At 37.1% G+C, this 19,758-nt stretch overlaps 1 protein-coding gene across 4 annotated transcripts in view; it reads left to right on the plus strand.

Annotated features, from left to right (window-relative positions):
- Positions 1–19,758, plus strand: part of myo6b (myosin VIb) — a 55,241-nt gene that overhangs the window by 14,256 nt on the left and 21,227 nt on the right. For 3 of the 4 annotated variants that reach the window (XM_082143201.1, XM_082143203.1, XM_082143202.1), the window contains exons 11-24: positions 2,450–2,630; positions 6,515–6,659; positions 8,909–9,066; positions 10,331–10,422; positions 10,679–10,751; positions 11,973–12,100; positions 13,430–13,525; positions 15,307–15,477; positions 16,353–16,391; positions 17,351–17,444; positions 18,107–18,237; positions 19,123–19,200; positions 19,345–19,474; positions 19,621–19,711. In XM_082143201.1, the coding sequence (XP_081999327.1) occupies positions 2,450–2,630; positions 6,515–6,659; positions 8,909–9,066; positions 10,331–10,422; positions 10,679–10,751; positions 11,973–12,100; positions 13,430–13,525; positions 15,307–15,477; positions 16,353–16,391; positions 17,351–17,444; positions 18,107–18,237; positions 19,123–19,200; positions 19,345–19,474; positions 19,621–19,711 (1,607 nt within the window). Of the gene's footprint in view, positions 1–2,449; positions 2,631–6,514; positions 6,660–8,908; positions 9,067–10,330; positions 10,423–10,678; positions 10,752–11,972; positions 12,101–13,429; positions 13,526–15,306; positions 15,478–15,792; positions 15,884–16,352; positions 16,392–17,350; positions 17,445–18,106; positions 18,238–19,122; positions 19,201–19,344; positions 19,475–19,620; positions 19,712–19,758 lie in introns of those variants that run through there. The other variant, XR_014199175.1, reaches the window with a different exon arrangement.

Consider the following 19,758-nt stretch of genomic DNA (forward strand, 5'->3'; position numbering starts at 1 on the left):
ACATTTGTGACAAATCTAAAGTGATGAACAGCACTAAGCTAAGCTTAAGATTAAGATTTCAGATTCATTTTTGATATATGATCAAATCCTCACAGTTCCTTTTGTTCATGTAGTAAAAAATTAAGACTAGGGGACATGCTGCTGAGTGAACAGACCTTGACCGCAGTCAAAATCTCTGAAGTTGCAGGATCACCGTTTTACCTCAAATAGAATTAGTTACCCTCAGAAATTAGTTCACATCTTTGATGAATTATGTAAAGTGTAATAAATTCCAACGTTGTTTTGTTGTGTTTGCACACGGCCCTCTCTGGAGACTGAGCCCATCAATTGATGTTATTGTTATCAAGGGCCATTATTATAAATCATCGTTGTGTTGAATCCCTGTGGAGGTGATGAGATATTCATTAGCTGCTGTTTCTGCCGGTGCAGTCGTTCATTTGCTAGCTCAACACTGTCTGTTTCATTGTATTTTCAGATGAAAATCTAAGATTAGTTTCTTACCCCAAATTCACAGATGGTACTTTTCTTGTTTTTTTGTTTTTGTTTTTTTTGTCTCCTTTTTTATCATCCTTGAACAATTGAATCTCATAATGATTTTGGGTCGGTATTAAGATATGCAATCCATCTTTAATTGTGAATCAGGCTCTGGTCCAAAACCTAGTGAGCGGTCTCATGTCTAGATAGTCTATTAAGACTGCATCCTAATCCTAACCAAGATGGAACCTCTTAAGTGACTAAATTTGGACTCTTTACAAAGGCAGCAAGTCTGTGTCACAAAAATAGAAATCAAATTGACTCGACTTACTGTTGATTCTAAGTGTTAGATTAGCATGCTGCTAAACTAACAGCATGATAATCTAATAAGCATAAAAATACAAAGCACACATAAACATTTGTTTTAAAATAGTATTTTTAACATTTTAAAAATATATATATATTTAGCGATACTCTCTGGTATTGAATTAGATTTCAGTGTATTTATGATTTTTGTTCAGCTTCTTCAAACTTTGTTCATTCATCTTGAATTGAATTGTACTCAGTGCATTCAGGGATTGCCTTCCGAACAAAAGATATGTACGAGGCTGCTTTAAAATTTAAACAATACTATGTTTTTATAATTGCTTTTGACTACAAAGCCTCCCTTTGTCAAAGACAATATCCAAAGGCCCCCCAAAATATTTCTTGTACTTCTGCTTTCATGACAAAGCTGAGTATATTCATATTTACAGAATCTAGTAGCAGTAATTCAAAATAATAAAATAAAATAATTATAAATTATAATTATATTCCATACGTTTTTGTTTTTTTTTTTGTCGTTTGGGATAACAGTTTTTTAACTCACAAATAGCAGTTTCTCAGCAATGTCTACCCACATATTTTATAGCTTAACATAACCAGAAACCTTTATATTCATACATTTAATTATTTTATTTTTTTATTAATATCCATGACTTTTCCAGGTCTAGAAATCACACTTAAAATGTCCCTCATACAGTACATCCAGGCTCTTCAAGACCATGAGAACCCTGGGGTTATGAATAAAAATGAGGAAAAAAAAATGTAAATCATAAATGCAATCTTATATTGATTTTTTTAATATATATTTTTTAGATGTTTTAGCTTATTTTAAAGCTTGGTTTGTCATTAAAATGCTGCCCTGTATGTAGGTTTTGGAACAGAGCTTCACTCTTCTAATAGCCATAATGTTTATGTCGATATTTTTGTAACTGAATATTGTGTGTCTTTGCCTTCCCTGATCTTCTTAAAATTCAGGATCATAAGGTGATGTTTTACCAGTTGTCCTTCTTTCTATAATTCTTTTCATGGTTTACATTCTTTGGCTTTCTGGGTTTCTGTGCATGAAATTGATCATTAGTGTGTGCATGGGTCTGCAAGCTAATATGCATGAGGCTTTCTCTGTGAAATAAGTAGTTTTGGTAGAGGTGCTTGTAGTCATGGGTATGGAACAGCTTTTACGCTCTAGCGTTGGTCAGAGTGGTGTGATCTGTTGTGTCATCTGACTGCACATTATCGATACGTCATTGACTTAAAGGCATAGTTTGCCCAAAAATAAAAATGATGTCATCTACTCACCCTTGTATGCTTTAAACACAGAGAAGTTTTGAAGAATGTTTATGTTGCTCTTTTCCCCATACAACAGCAGCATAACGTGTCCATAGAAAGTCATTCAAGTGTAGAATGGCATAAGGGTGAATAAATTATGACAAAATCATCTTTTTTTCTTCTTTTTTTAAGTATAATATAATAAAGGAACTTCTGGCACACTCTGATCCTCAGGTGTGGTTTGATTTCCTTTCCTCCTTTTAATCAGAGATCTAGATCTGTATACAGTCCTCCAGTATACATATCTGATCTTCTGAGGCTTGTGTGACGTGTGGATGTTGTTGAATCTGGAACCGTGTGTCTTGATGGTCCGTTGTGTTCGTAGCATGGGAAAGTGGGTGCTCTGAAGGACCCTCTGCTGGATGACCTGGGAGACTTCAACAGGATGGTGGTTGCCATGAAGAGAATCGGCCTGGATGACACAGAGAAGCTCAATCTCTTCAGAGTGGTGGCTGGCGTCCTTCATCTCGGCAATATCGACTTCGAAGAGACAGGAAGCACCTCTGGTAGCCATTCACGTAGCATCTGTATAAAAATACCTACTTAAACTTCATCCAACTTCATCCAACATTAGCAAACTATTTTGCCTTTATTTGATGACCTAACCTGGCATGATGCGACAACTTTCAAGCGTAAAGTCAATTTCTATCCTGCATAAAGTGACAAAATCACATTAGAACATGTTTAATATAAAACCAGTGAGATTTAATTTCTGGAAGGGGCTGTCCATCACGGAACTAGAAACCATGCAAACAGACAGTAAATGTCTTGTGTGTCAGTTGCAGTCGCAGTTAGGACAAAAAAGAGATAGGATTTATCGCTTTTTGCTTCATCACGTCACACTTGGATCAGAAATATTCGGTTTCCTTCAGGTTAAGAGACTTCAAAATATGACCAATTTTGCTTTTTTAAAAATATATATATTCAGAATTTGCACTATCTGCATTCAGTCAGGGAAAAGTCACTGTTGTCTGAAGTGTTATTTTTTAGCTTATCCACTTGCTGATGTTCTCCTCATTAAACTCCCTCACCCACCCACACACACACACCCCTTTTCCTACTCAAAAGACTTCATTAGAGAGCTACTGTGGGGGTAAGGGGTCTTCTTCTAGTGTTACCAGACTTGCGCTCCGGATTTGTTTTCCTCTTCTGCTGAAGGTAAAATACCTTTTACTGCTCTGGCCTACACCATTTTCCCACTCACAATGGAGATGCTGGCCCTAGACACCTTTTAGCTGGAAAACATGGAGCCTAATGTTATAGAGGTCTTACAGGAGACCTGAAGGCTATTATGTATGAACACATATTTTTGGAAATGGCTGAGATAGGAGCTTGAAGGAGTGTGCTTTTATAGATTTGTTTGCACACTTTTAGCTCTTAGACAGCAGTCAATAGGATGCGTCACATAACGTGATTTTCTTGCATCGAGCCATAAAATGTGATGGGTAATTTGGTAGTCATGTTCATGTTTTATATGGTCCTATTAAGCCTGGTGATAAAAGTTATTATATGCAAAATAAAATAGATACATCACTGAGGATGCGTCCCAGTGCATCCATGAGATGTTCCTGCATATACAGTCTCTCAAATTATTTAATACAAATTACATTTAATTTATTTTTGTAAAGGAAAATAAAAATGACAAAATACTCAAATACGTATTTTAAATACATGTTAAAAATACTTCCCATCTCTGGCTGTGGAAAATTATAAGTGATCTAGGAGCTTTATTTAGCTTTTTAACACAACGTCAATCCTTCACAGCCTCGCTTTCATACCTGTCATGGCACTTCTCTGAATAAGGTGTATAATGGAGAAAAAAACTCAGTAAAAGAATGAAAGAAAACTTAGGTAGTTTGGCATAATCTTTTATTATGAGGAGCAGCACAATTATGCAGCAAAAACAAAACAAAAAAATGGTGATTTCATAAAGAGGACTCCTGCAGACCCTCATGACCATTTGTCATGACCATTTGTCTTAATCAGTAGGTCTCTTAATATATCAGATCATTTGACCTTTTAGGACATGGCAAGGTTCAGGTTGTACTACAAAAAAACATTATATGTATGTTTTTTTTTAGTACGACCTGAAACTTGTGGTTGCACCACAATGACATTTTAAATGTAAACTTTTGTCAAAATTTTTATTAAAGGCTTAGTTCACCCCAAAATTAAAATTCTGTTATTAATTAAGATCTTTTTGATGAAATCTGAGATCTTTCTGACCCCTCCATAGACCGCAACGCAACAACCACTTTCAAGCCCCAGAAAGCTAGTAAAGACATTGTTAAAGGAGTCATGAACTGGATTGTTTTATTATTTTATAATGTTGCCTGGGGTGCCCTTATAATGTTAGTATGATTTTTACATCAAAAATTGTCATAATTTATAAATAAAAGCCATTTTTCCAAGCCTGATTTCAGCCTCAGATTTGAACGCTCTGTTTTAAGGGGCGTGTCTGCTGTGAGACTGCAGTGCAAACGCCCACTGCTGTGATTGGCTGACATGCTTGCATATGAAATAGCTAGTATTACATGAACTCTCTCGAAAACTTTTACTACGTTTTTACTATTACAGCTAACGAGATTAACAAATCGTGAAAAGTATCGTTTAAAGCATTATATTTAAATCTATTCCATCACATGAAAGGTTGCAGCATGATGAGCACTGACTGAGCAGATGACAGACAGTCTGTTGATCGCGTGAATAAAGATCTTATCATTGCAACGCAATTTTTGTAAAATGTTTAGCACAGACACCTAAGCCAGTGGGAAGGGTTGTAGGAACCACGTCATTAAAAATTAATTTAATCCACTGGTCCCTGATAGCTTGGTCCGTTCTTGGGAGAGAAAAAACATTTCCATGTTGATTCTGGCAGTCAACAACAGAGCAACTCACGTGTGCACCACGTTTCTGCATCTTTCACGGTCGAGTGCGTACTTCGAATCGGAATTCAGTAATGGCAGCGCTCAACTGAATATGAGGGGGAGAGGGGCAGGGCGGGCTTCCTGCAGCATAGAGACAGAGCGTATTTAGGCCACGCCCACACCCAGGGGGAAAACAAACCAACCGTCCCCATTGACTTTGCATTGCGAGAGGCTGCCTCCTTGTCATTCCTTGCTTCTAACAAAAGACATAAAAATGACTAAAAGCTGCTGTGTGACAAGGTGTACAGCAAAGAAGCTAAAAAACCCAGAAATAAGTTTTTATTAGCTCTCGACCCCAAAAAACGAGTGTTTAAGGACATAAAAGTGGATACAGGCAGTTGAGACAGAGCGTCACGTGTCTCGTCATTACTCTGAGAACTAACGTACGTCCGCTGGAGGAGACCGTAATCGGCAACACAGGATAGTTTATCTTACAGAAATATAATATATAAAACTGACATTTGTATATTTGGCTCACCAGTGACCAAATGTTTAACTTACTGCACACGTAGTGTATTTTTAGTGCATACTGGGTGTCAGGATCCCACAATTTACCCATTCGTTCCAGCCTGTATCCACTTTTATGTCCTCAAACGCTCGTTTTTTTGGGGTCGACAGCTTATGAAAACTTATTTCTGGGTTTCTTAGCTTGTTTGCTGTACACCTTGTCACATAGCAGCTTTTAGGCATTATTCTGTATTTTGTTAGAAGCAAGAAATGACAAGGAGGCAGCCTCTCGCAATGCAAAGTCAATGGAGACAGTTGGTTTGTTTTCCCCCTTGGTGGGCGTGGTCTTCAGATTATGACGCGTTGCGTTCTGTCTCTATAGGTCTGCGGTGTCCATATATGGTATATCCTGCGCCGACTTGACGTCAAGTCGGCGCAGAAATTAACATCACGTATTTGAGTGCGCGTGCACGTGGGCTGGTTGACGAACCCAGGGGTAAACAAACGCTTCACTTTTAAATATCGGCTTCCCGGCCAGTGTATAATCGTTAGGCAATCATAACATAATTTTTTTCTTGTGGAAAAGTGAAAATTACAGGTCATGACTCCTTTAAAATAGTCCATGTGACTCCAGTTGTTCACCTTGTTGAAGCTTAATGTTATGAAGCGACGAGAATACTTTTTGTGTGCAAAAAGCAAACAAAAATAACAGACTTTATTGAAGAATTTCTTCTCTTCTGTGTACAGCGTAGGAGACTGACACAGAAGAGAAGAATTTCTTCAATAAAGATATACTGATTTAAAAAAAAACAAATTAACAATTTTTCTTTTATCTTAGTCTGTAGTTGACTGACATATTTTGATCTAATTTGACAATGAGAGAACAGGTCATTAACAGCTACGAATGTATCGGTAAATTGAAAAACATTAAGAATTTTGTGCTATGTAGACGTAGCATAAGAAACATAATGAGACACAGTTTTAAGATGACCATTAGAATTTGCATCTGATCTCAGGTGGCTGCATTTTGAAGAACCAGTCCAGTCAGACTCTGGAATACTGTGCTGAGCTGCTCGGCCTGGACCAGGACGACCTGAGAGTCAGCCTCACCACCAGGGTCATGCTCACCACTGCAGGGGGCGCCAAAGGCACAGTAATCAAGTGAGTGACCCCATATGTTTACCTTAACATCTGCTCAGCCAGTGGCCCGGGGGCAACTTGTTTTGTTTTAGATCTGTAGTTGCATCCAAATGATGATCAAAAGACAAATCAAAAGTCAGCACAGATCCCTGCTTGGTATTTGACACACTCTCCTCACATCTTAATCTCCCTGCGATGCAAAACGTCTTCTAGTATTACATTTCATCATTTCGCCCCATTTGCATTCACATAACTAAATGAATCCTCTGGTCGCCCGCTCACAGACGAGGGGAGAGCTGAAAATAGCTAATCGGAGCTTTTCCATTAGAGATATGGTCAGTTTAATCAAATGTGTCAGAGACTAAATTGGCTGAGGGGCCGTAATAGTCTAGTTGCCATCGAAAGTCTTCTGAATTTAAACGGAAGTGTTTTTTTTTTTTGGATTACATAAGAGAGGAGGCCTTGAAGGTATCAATGAGCTTTTTCCACACCACTTCTTCTCCGTAATGGTCAAAGATAAGACTCAGGTTTGCAAGTTTGTGAAACAAAAGCCCAATTCTTCTCAGCTTTCAACATGTAAAACCCACAGTCCAATTACTGCACACACCAATTGTCAAAGGGGAGAGGAATTGGAAAAACTTGATTGCCTCGATTGAATCGTATGCTCCGTTCTCTGTTGCCCAGGTGGGGTTTTATATTCTGTGGCGTCTGAATGATAGGGCAGCGCTCGGTGGATTAATATTTAACCAAGCACAGATGCCGGACTGGGAGTGTTTGCACTGCATGAATAATGGATGTTTGTCTGAGGGAGTGGCCTAGGGTCTTTTAGGTATGATGAGAATCAAAGTCACAGGAGGTTTCACCCTCCTCATTTGACTGAGAACAGATGCACAACCACGTACACATGCAATATGCATTTCATGGAAAATTATGGAGACTGTATTCAAACAAGGCTACGGTGACCCTTGCAATTCACATCGATAGACACCGGAGAGGGCAGCAGCTTGTGCCTGACAGAGCTTCATTTCAGAGCCGCATTGTGATTTTTAAAAATCTGTTAAATGCAACAAAAGCAGGTGACATTGAGAAGGAAGAGTGCAGCAGCCTCTCGACTCACACGCTACAGAGGGAATACATTAATAGTATAAAAGCGAGTTAATGAAAAGCAATCTCGCAGACTCGAGATCGAAGAGATTATTGTGAGCCAAGACCAGCTTTTATTAACTGTGCAGGCAATAAGAGTCACACAGCAGGTATTCCCACAGCGGGACAGCATCTTCAAGAGAGCAAGAAGGTTTTTATCATCCAGTTCTGAAGTTTCAGATAGTTGCCGGTATCCCTACACCTCCTGAGGATTGCGGGGAGCCACTGTGGCTTGTGATTATGAGCTGCTTTGCTTTAACAGGCGTGTGTTATTGAGATTTATTGTGTTTTCATGTAATATCGCTTGGCTCTTGCATTTCGAGCCCTTTAAGCTACACCGGGATTTCAAGTGCTGTTTGTATTGCGTATATACATTTATCAAAGTATCCACTGCAAAATATGTTTGAATTGAACCTTTTCCCTGTACAGTTTTCAGTTTAATTATGTAATTAATCTTCTGAAGGACCAATTAATTGGTTTTTATACATTTGATGAAGAACAAAGATGTTGGAATATATATATTTCTGCATTATAAGTAGTTTGGGCCTTTTACACCCAGTTATTTGCATACTATAAACATATTTTCTTGCATAGTCTTAAGAATTTGTGTAATTGTCATTTTTGGAAACAAGAAAAAATTCGCCGTTAGCACTCAGAAAAGCAGAAAATTGTCCCAATTTACCTTTGTCCCTATAAATACAAGGCACACACACACACACAACACAACATTTTTCTCTTATACTGTTACCAAATAATTTCACTGACACAAAAAAAGACCTCAATTATATTCGTTTGTCCTCTGACTTTATTTGACCCGACAATAATGTGTTTAGACTGTAATACAGAGGTGATTTTATTTATTTTTTTAGCAGCCTTGAGCATCTGCTATCATAATGGAATTGAGAGGAAAATAAATTAAATTTTGACTCAAAATAATTTCTCGTTGGAATTCTGCTTTGCCCCTAAAGTGTTTTTACATGTTTTGCTTGGAATGCTTAAACAGCAACTATCTTAAGAGTGCAAAGTTGGACGGAGTAAAACAGAATGGACATGTATTGATGAGGCGACATTAGCAGAAGCCTTGGCCCAGATTTTGACTCCTCCTGTCCCACTTTGCTCCTCTCCAGGGTGCCTCTGAAGGTGGAACAGGCCAACAATGCCCGCGATGCTCTCGCCAAAGCCGTTTACAGCCGACTCTTTGATCATGTGGTCAAACGGGTCAACCAGTGCTTTCCCTTTGATACGTCCTCCAACTTCATCGGCGTGCTGGACATCGCTGGCTTTGGTGAGCTTGTGAGATAGCCGCAATGGACGGGTCACATTGTCTAACACTGAATCTCAGTGGCTCTTCAATTTTCAAACTTGTCAACCTAAGAAATTATGCATCTGAGAAATGAGACAACCTAGTCTTCAATACAGTGAGCTCTTGCGAAACATCTGGTATTATTAATTTTGATTGGGAACTGAAGTAGTGCAGAATCTTAAATATTTCTTGTTCGTTTTATGTTTCAAAGATTTTTTGTTAAAAAAAATTTATTTATTTTTTTACTCCTTTATTTTCATGTTTAAGTTAGATTGTGATTCCCTGATTTTCCGTGTTGTCTCAGACTTATTGACCCTACTATATGTAATGTCAGAGTTCTTTCTGAGCTATTTTGACTAGCTTAAAGCACTTAAAATATTCTTGGTTAAATATAAATTAAGATGTCGAAATAATTTGTCAAAACATTATAAAACATATTTATAAAGTAATTAATTACTGTATTTAATTTAAGTGCTTTTCCAAAGTAACAAAGTAAGGGATTATTGTAAAGGGTTTTTTTCTGTAATTTAATTACAGTTACTTCTCATGTGATTGCATGAAATACTTTATGGACTATTGAAAAATTCAATATAAAACAATAGTGGATTTAACATCAAAATGTAACATCTAATCTTAAAATTTTAGTTTTTAATGGAACCTTCTCTCTATGAATACTTTGGTCAGTTCAATAATTATTTATGCAATTTTATATTATTTATTTGAATGAATTAAAAGAGCAGTTTTGTAAGTAATGCAATACTTTTTAGAGAGAGTAATTAGTACAGTAATCTTATTACACTGTTGAAGATGTTAATTAGTAGCTAGTAATTAATTACTGGGTAAGCATGCTATACAATAGACATCTATGGGAATTGCGTATCTCCATTTTAAGTTCATAACTGTCCGTTTTTTTTTGTTTTATACAAACTGGAATTACTTCCCACGATAACAGATGCTGTCTGTCGATAGAGTTTAGCTACTTTAACTGTGACTTGAAATATTCCATTAATGTTAAACTTTAAAATAAACATAGCATGGAATATGACTGATTGAATATATAGAAGACGTAGTGATTCACTAGCTATTAGCATGTCTTATGCAGAAATAAGGTTGAGAATATGTGGTAAGATTAACGATAATTGTTTCTCACTAACAGTGTTTCTGTAATAGTGTAACTGTTAAATGCCTTTAGAGACATACCAAGCGCATGAATCATAAAATGCTTTTTTTTAATATTCCTGTTCAGAGTATTTCGAGCACAACAGCTTCGAGCAGTTCTGCATCAACTACTGTAATGAAAAGCTGCAGCAGTTTTTTAATGAACGCATACTGAAAGAGGTGAGTCACGAATGTTATTGGGATTTTTTGTATCGATCAGTGACTCATAAATATGCCCTCCTTAAAACTAACAAATGAAGCTATTTCATCTGTATCTTTTTTTCAATTGCAAGCATATTGCTCTTCCGTTTTAACAGTTCCAGTTTAACTTCTTTTGAAATGCTCTTGTTCCAGCAGATTAAGTTAAGCATTTTCTCACTTTTAGCAAAAACCAATGCACATTTACTTTGTTTTTGTTTTCCCTCTTCCTTCCCAGGAGCAAGAGCTGTATCAGAAAGAAGGCCTGGGAGTGAATGAAGTTCATTATGTTGATAATCAGGACTGCATAGGTGAGTGTCCCTTCGGCACTGAATAATGATCTTCCTCCATTTCAATCATTACTGGATGCACTACGGCCCATACATGGCAATATAAAGTCCTCCATACACGGAAATGCTAGGGTCTCTAAATCCAAAATGTGTTACAATGCAAATGTAATTTCTTCTCAAATTATGACCTTCAAATGATGATAACATAGTTATTTGTATACATTGCCATGTCCGTTAATCTCTTGACAAATCATGCTGAAGATTAATATTCCAGCAGAAATGCTTGCTGGGTGCTTGAGATAACACAGGATTGAATCCTGGGAATGACCTCTCTCACTCTTGAACCCACTGGAGAGGGTTTACTAGATAAGATGAGGTCACACTGTTTTAGTTTTTTGATGCCGGCTCTAAAAGTGATCTGTCGAGCAGTGCAGTCCGAACCAAATCACCCATCAGTAACAGAAAGTCAGTTCAAACTCAGGACACACTGTGAAATCTTCCCCCGGTTCACTGAATGCAAATACCATCACCAGACCGAAGTCTGCTGTCTGAAGGTATCAGATTCAGAACCAGTACCTTTTATCTTTTAAGTCGACCTGCATTTTAACCCAAATGATTTATCAAAGATCTTCCTATGCATGCCAAAAGAAACCACCTATGTATTTTTTGCCCAAGCTGTCACAACTCAACAGCTTGTGTGAGTTTGCACAGTATGCAGGTGGCTTGACACAACATCTCTCCTCTGATGTGGTGTCTGCTGTGCAAGAAGTAGGAACGCGACACCTGCACCGCAGATGTCACTTCTGTTCCGAGGGGAAAGACTTGCTTTCCATTTATCAGCTCTGCTTTTACTAATTCTCCTGATAGTGATGCAACACATGTCCTTGTGACTTCCAAATGGACACGCCGCTCCTTTCCCTGCACGTCTCCTCATCAATCACCTCACATTTATCCTCGGGTGTCTGCTCATGCAAATACATGACTGCGCTTGCATCCGCACCTCTCTCACCTGTGCACGTCTCAGATGAATTATGCATACGACGTATGCCTTCACACTGATTATCAAAAAGGTCCATGTGTGCCCCCCGACTTTGCATTCGTCCATTAAACTTGCTGAGTTCTACTTCATTTTGTATAATACCTTCTGCTGGGAGATTGAATATATTAAATCACTATTCACCTCGTTTTCGTTCGCATGAAACTTTCTGTCGTCAGTCCTGAACTTGTGACTTGGCTTTGCAGATCTGGTTGAGGCAAAGCTGGTGGGTATCTTGGATATTCTGGATGAGGAGAACCGTCTTCCCCAGCCCAGTGATCAGCACTTTGCAGAGACCGTTCACAGCAAGCACAAGGTTCACTTCCGTCTCACTGTAAGCTATGGTTTGGTTCTTTTCAATAGCCAAGTCTATATATAGCAAAGAAAAGCTGGAAAGTCTGCAGGATAGTGTTCTACAGCATCTCAGTAATAAAAAAATTATTAATAAATAAAATATACTTAGTTCTGAACACCAAATCAATTTTCACTTCCTGCATTTTGACTGGGCCTTCAGTGTCATTCTGAAGTTATCTTAAAATATTGTTAAAAATAGTAGCCTAATATGTAGTGGAAGATGGAGTAAGATGCCCCCCCACCTTTTAATTTTCCTTTTGACTGTAGCTGTCACTGAATCTCATCTCAGCATGTTTATTTAATAGCGATTCTCTTATTAATCTTGAACATCAATATTTAAAATCTATTACATCTGAAGAATTTGAATAATTCATTTAGATTTGTATTGTTAATGTATGTATTGTGTTTTGATTTGAAGTGAAAAGTTAAAGTTAGACCCTAGGTTTAATAATTTTTTATATATATTTCAAACATCCTCATTTTTCATCATAACCTGCTGGATAATTGAAAATAATAGACCGTATCTGTAAAATTATATTGTGCAATTCCGATGTATCTCTTTTTTGGGGATTCATTTGATTTGGCATTGTTCAACTTAATGGTCAAAATGCATATATTACCTTAGAATTTTTGATTTAGTATTTCAAATTATTTACGCCTTTAGAAAAAGAAATCATAATATATAATTTATTTACATATTATGACCTAGGTAGGGAGTCTTACTATAGTGGGAAAAGATCGCCCTTTTTCATGATTTTCAATTTTGTGTTAAAATAATTCAATGAGCTATTATTGTTTATTTACCTTAACAATATATTGGATGAAGCATCATTATTGGCTAACATAATGACATTTTTTAATGAATTAAAAATTCACACTGTTCTTAAGGGAAACATCATCCCTCATCTTACTGTATATTTCTACATGACTTATTCCAGCAAACAGGCCTTTTTGTACTTTTTTAGTTTGTTTTTTTAGTTTAATAAAGTAAATAAAAACTACAAATATACATATACTTTTTTGCCATTATATTAGGCTACAGAGCTTTTGGAGTAATTAATGTGCATATGTTTATTAAAAATATGTCATGATGCATATTAGCATCATGATGCAATTAGACTCCATTTTCTTCATGTAAAATATTATTTGTTATTTTATTTATTTTGATATATGGGATTTATATATGACCTGGGCATTTCTAGTTTTTATGTGATTCACCCTGACCTTCCATCAATGTCAAGACCCAAAAATGAAGGAAATCATAACCATACAGATGCAAAGATGGATTCTCTGTGGGCTGTTTTTTCAGGTGCCTAGGAAGTCAAAGCTTACAGTCCACAGGAATTTGAGAGATGATGAAGGTTTCATCGTAAGACATTTCGCTGGTGCCGTGTGCTATGAGACTGTAAGTTCCCAATTCACTCAGTTCATTCTGAATTCTTTTACAGTGCCCTCCACAATTATTGAACCCCCTGGTAAATATGATCCAAATTGGCTGTAAAAAATAAATCTGCATCGATTATCCTTGTGATCTTTCATTCAAAAAATGTGCAAAATTCTAACCTTTCATTGAAGTAAAAGAATTGAAAGTGGGGGGAAATCACATTATGAAATAAATGTTTTTCTCCAAAACATGTTGGCCACAATTATTGAAACCCCTAGAATTTTTTACGAGTAAAATATCTCTGAAGTATATTCCCATTAATATTTACCTTTTTTAGTACACCAGGGTGACTAGGAACATGAAACTGTCCAGCTATGACTTCGTGTTTCACAGGAGTTTAAATATGAGGAAACACAAAGGCCAAATCCCCTTAATCATCCATCACAATGAGTAAAACCACAGAATACAGTTCTGATGCGTAGCAAAAGATTGTTGAGCATCACAAACTAGAAAGTGGCTGTAAGACAATAGCTAAAGAATTGAAAATCCCCATTTTGACCATCAGGGCAATAATTAAGAAGTTATAACCAACTAAAGATGTTATGAATCTGCCAGGAAAAGGACGTGTGTCTATACTGTCTTAATGCACGGCGAGTATGAAAGTTTGAGTGGCCAAAGACTCTCCAAGGATCACAGATGGAGAATTGCAGAGATTAGTTGAGTCTTAGGGTCAGAAAGCCTAAAAAAAAAATTATCAAACAACCCCTACATCCCCACATGTTGTTTGGGAGGGTTTAAAAAAAAAACCTCCTCGCTCATCCAAAAACAAATTCCAGCAAATTTAATTGTCAGACACGACTGGATCTTCAAACAACACAGGGTTCTGTGGTCAGATGAGACTAAAACAGAGCTTTTTGGCAGCAAACACACTAGATGGGTTTGGTGAACACAAGGATAAAAAGTACCCCATGTGTACAATTTAATATACCATTGGATCTTTAATGTTGTGGGCATATTTTTCTGCTGGAGGTCCTGGACTTCTTGTTCAGATACATGGCATTGTGGATTCTATCAAATATCAACAGATAAAAAATCAAAACCTGACGCCTTCTGCTAGAAATCTTATAATGGGCCGTGGTTGGATCTTCCATCAGGACAACGATCCAAAACAAACATCAAAATCAAAACAAAAATTTGTTGTGGAGCACAAAATGAAGCTTCTGCCATGACCGTCTCAGTCCCCTGACCTGATGAGTGGGCTGAACTGAAGAGAAGAAGCACCAACATGGATCTGGGAATCTGAAGGATCTGGAGAGATTCTGTGTGGAGGAATGGTCTCTGATCTCTTGTCAGTTATTCTCCAAACTCATCAGGCATTATAGGAGAAGACTCAGAGCTGTTATCTTGGCAAAAGGAGATTGCAAAAAGTATTTAATAAAAGGGTTTCAATAATTGTGGCCAACGTGTTTTGGAGAAAAACATTTATTTCATAATGTGATTTTCCCCCCACTTTCAATTCTTTTACTTCAATGAAAGGTTAGAATTTTGCGCATTTTTTGAATGAAAGATCACAAGGATAATCGATGCAGATTTATTTTTTACAGCCCATTTTGATCATATTTACCAGGGGGTTCAATAATTGTGGAGGGCACTGTATGTATAGAAACCATTGTGTTGTTTACACACTGTAAAAACAATTGGGTACTTGGGGGAATCCCTTTGGTAAAGTTGTTTTTTTGTGTGTGTGGCTGACTTTGTGTTTATTTCTATGCCTTGTGGGTTTTGTGTATGTGTGTGAGCAGACCCAGTTTGTGGAGAAGAATAATGACGCCCTCCACATGTCTTTGGAGAGCCTGGTGTGTGAGTCGAAGGACAAGTTTGTGCGGGATCTCTTTGAGAACAACTCCAATTCCAAGGACTCAAAGCAGAAGGCTGGCAAACTCAGCTTTATCAGTGTGGGAAACAAATTCAAGGTGAATCTACCCTTTAGCTTATATTCTCCTGATAGCCAGAAAACACACATTGTCAAAGGCATTAATAAGTCTTAAGAAATGACAAAAAAAAATTAAGCCCTCAAGACTACAGGCTTTCCTCAGATCAGGAGTTCCTCAAGGCTTTGTATTTGGACCGCTGTAGATTTTGTTTTACGGGGCTATACGTTTTATTTTTGTTCTTCTTCTTGATAGTTGTAGGTTTTAAAAGCTTTTGTGAGAGACAATTGATCTTTTACCTGGTGATCTAATTCCTTTCCTTCTAACTTTTGCCCTTTCTCAATCCTCCTTTCTTAGACCTTCTCCTGTTTCTTCAACCTTTCCCTGTGAAAAGTTCTGGTGCTGAAATAAATGTAGAAAGAGAGAAAAAAACTGAAGCTTCTGTAGGGTAAGCCTGGCTGAAATATTCAGTGCCAGCACCACAGGGTAACCTGCAACCTCATAAACAAATGTTGATCTTAAGTTTCTCCCACCCTTCTCCTTCACCCACTTGGTCCATTTCCATGCCTTTGTGTGAACGTGGCTGCCACATTTTTAGTCTCTGCTGTAGTTTTTTCTCATGTCATTGCTGAAGAAATCACACACACGGAATTCATACTGTTAGGGAGCTCTCACTGTAAGCACATCACCACGTAATTTATGTCACCATCATGATAAGATAAAAGATCTTTGTAATTGGACCAATCACCAGTATAATGCATGTCTTTTACTTCCTGTATGTGTCAAAATGTGTAATACCATTTGCATGGCAGTACAACTGTGTGTTTAAAATAATTTTTATTTTTACAAAAAAAGATGCTCTTGATTAAAATTTACAGGATTCACTCTCACATTTCTTTTCTGATCAAATTTCATAGACCCAACTGAATCTTCTACTGGAAAAGCTTCGCAGTACAGTGAGTAATGAGTTTAATGTTATTCATTTGTTATTTTAAAAATGTTAGCCACTTGTTTTGATTATTACTGAGTGTGTCTAATGCATGCCGCAAACCAGGCGGCACAGCAAAAAATGCAAAATGACAGTTGCTGATTTATGGCACCGGTAAATGAAACATTAAAGCAAAAAAAAATAAAATAATGTGGTTGTTTACTTCGCATGACTGTATCTACCTGTCTAAGTTGGCCAGAATATGCTGTATGGATTTTTTCACAGACTGCGATGTTGCAAAAAAAGTAAATCTAGCAAACATTTCATATTTTATTTTGTTAAATTAATGTTATATTATTCTGGCATTAAATAATAAATAAACTAGTCAAAGCGATTGTGGTGTAATTTTTTTTAATTTTTTTGCCATATTCCTTACTCTTTTTGGAAAGTTGTAGAAATCCAATAGTGGAAACACAAATAATGTTTACTATGTTCTCCCTTTCATACTACTGTTCAAAAGTTTTTTTACATTTATTCAGCAAGGATGCATTAATTTGTTTCAAATTAACAGTAAAGAGATGCATAACGTTACAAAAGATTTATATGCTATTTCAAATAAATGCTATTCTTTTGAATTTTCATTATCAAAGAATCCTGAAAAAACATGCATCACCATTTCCACAAAAACTTTAAGCAGCACAACTGTTTTTAACATTTAGAATAAAGAGAAATGTTTCTTAAGTACCAAATCAGCATATTAGAATAGTTTCTGGAGAATCATGTGACACTGAAGACTGAAGTAATGGCTGCTGAAATTCAGTTTTGCCATCACAGGAATAAATTGCATTTGAAAGCATTAAAATAGAAAAGGTCCATTCTAGACCAGACCCTATGGCCATTTAGCCAATGGTCTTGTCATGCTGACTATACATATAATATTGTTTGTTCTCTGTTCACATGTAATAACTTCTCATGTGCATTGTAAAGGGCTCTAGTTTCATCCGTTGCGTGAAGCCTAATCTGAAGATGGTGAGCCACCAGTTTGAAGGAGCTCAGATTCTGTCTCAACTGCAGTGCTCGGGTATGTATATGATTATATAGGTGTATTTTTTTCACTTTTCAATTAATCTCGCAGCCCTTGTGGTAATGCTTCAAATATTTCAATTTAAGAAAACCCACCACAAATACCCAGCAATCATCAGTTGGAAGTGCCTTTCGTTTTTTTTAAAACAAATCCCGATGTTGCCTATGGAGTGGCCATATTAAATGTGAGCTCCACTGATTTTTCATTATCTTTTGAGGTGGCGTTACCACAAGAGTGTTTTGAAGGTTTGTGTTATTGTGTTTAATAGGATGTTAGCAAAGCTTTAGAAATAAACTTTCAAGCAAGAGACATAAAAAGAGTATAGCCTAGAAGTTGCACTGTCATGTTGTTAAGCCAATTAGTTTGATACCTTTGTTGACTAGTTGTGCATTACATTAGGTAAATGTAGACTCATCAAGTTGTCAATTACTTGCCAACTAGCAACTAAGTACTCGTGTCCTAATTTATACTGCTCAATCTGTGAGTTTTGTTGACAAAGGCAAGCTCACAGTGTTCAGGTACAGGTTGACTGCACATTACTAAGAATAAGATGTTGGATCTTCCTTTACACTTGGTTCATGCTTTAGCTCCAGCCTTTTAATGCAGCAAATCCTGTATCTTCACTGGCTACATTATCTGTATTTCTCCTCTCCTCTCAGGCATGGTATCAGTGCTGGACCTGATGCAGGGTGGCTTCCCTTCCCGAGCTCCGTTTCATGAGCTCTACAACATGTACAAGCAGTACATGCCCAACAAGCTTACAAGGCTTGATCCTCGACTCTTTTGCAAAGTAAACCTTTATTGTTTATTTTGATCTTTATCATTGCATCTCATTCTATTTTGATTGTTATTCATCTGCTATTCTTGTGTACGTAATTAGGATTAGTATGATCGATGATAGCTTGCTGGATTATTTTTAGAAAAGACTATATGACCTTTCATATTCTTTTTCCAAAGCACGCACAGAGTAATCCCTCATTGATTTCCATGGTAAATTATGGTGGTTTGTCATCAGTAGTTACAGATATATTTGGAAGTCAAATTGCATTTTAATCATACACCCCGCGGTTAAATATAAAGTATTTACTTCATCATAAAATGTAAAATTGGATTCCACACTAATACAGTATATGAGCAGGCTGCAATTAATGATTGATGGCAATTATTGAAAATTAATTATAGCATCATGCTTGTAATGCAATGTCTAGAGAATAATCAAGGCTCAACAAAAAGGTTTTTTCTTCTTCTGCTTTCTCTGCCAGGCCTTTAGGACAGATTTTCATTCAAGTACATATTAGGAGCATATTTGAATTTTTCATTAAATGTTGTTTTTTCCTCCCAAACAACCCTAAAATGACCATTTTCACTAACAGCTGGAAAATTTGGTCCACTGTGATGGAAATATTTGCTGCGAAGTGACATACATTACAAAGCATTACTGATTTGATTGTTTTCAAATCATTCTAATTGATTCTAACTCTCACAATTATGTTAATAAAACAGCACAAAAAATCAAATGTTTAAGTTTGCAAGGCATTAAAAAAAAATTAAACATACACTGAAACGTAATAGCGTAAGCACTGGCCCGAAGCCGCAATGCCATTCTTGTTGATCTCTAAATGTCATTTAATAAAGCATGCGTTCCACTGTCTGATTATATTGTCTCCTTCTGCAGGCTCTGTTTAAAGCGCTGGGCCTCAACGAGAACGATTACAAGTTTGGCTTGACCAGGGTTTTCTTCCGCCCCGGGAAGGTGATAATTTCTCGCAATATTTCTCATGAGGATTGGAATAATACAAGACTGTTAAAACCGCTATCCTGTTTCATTAAGCTGGTGCTCAACCTCGTAAACTAGAATGCAGCTACATAAATCTCAACGTGTGTGTGTTTGCCTCAGTTTGCAGAGTTCGACCAGATCATGAAGTCTGATCCAGAGCACCTGGCCGAGCTTGTAAAACGGGTCAATAAGTGGCTGGTGTGCAGTCGCTGGAAGAAGGTCCAGTGGTGCACACTGTCAGTTATTAAATGTACGTCACCCTTCATAACCCCAGCAAACTGCCTTTCATAAAAGCAATTAGTAGCATCCTACTCCCTCCCGTTCACCTTTGCAATGTTACAGTTTGATGCTGTTGATGAGAAAGTATCTTCTTCCTCTCTCTCTCACTTGCCACAGTGAGGAACAAAATGAGATTCAGGGCCAGTGCTTGCATCAAGATTCAGAAGACGGTTCGCATGTGGCTGTGCAAAAAAAGACACAAGACTCGGTATGTACACACACCAGCATTACACCTTGAAAAGATCTTAAAACCTT

This window comes from Leuciscus leuciscus, assembly GCF_965113295.1.
Source record: "Leuciscus leuciscus genome assembly, chromosome: 17".
Lineage (NCBI taxonomy): Eukaryota > Metazoa > Chordata > Actinopteri > Cypriniformes > Leuciscidae > Leuciscus > Leuciscus leuciscus.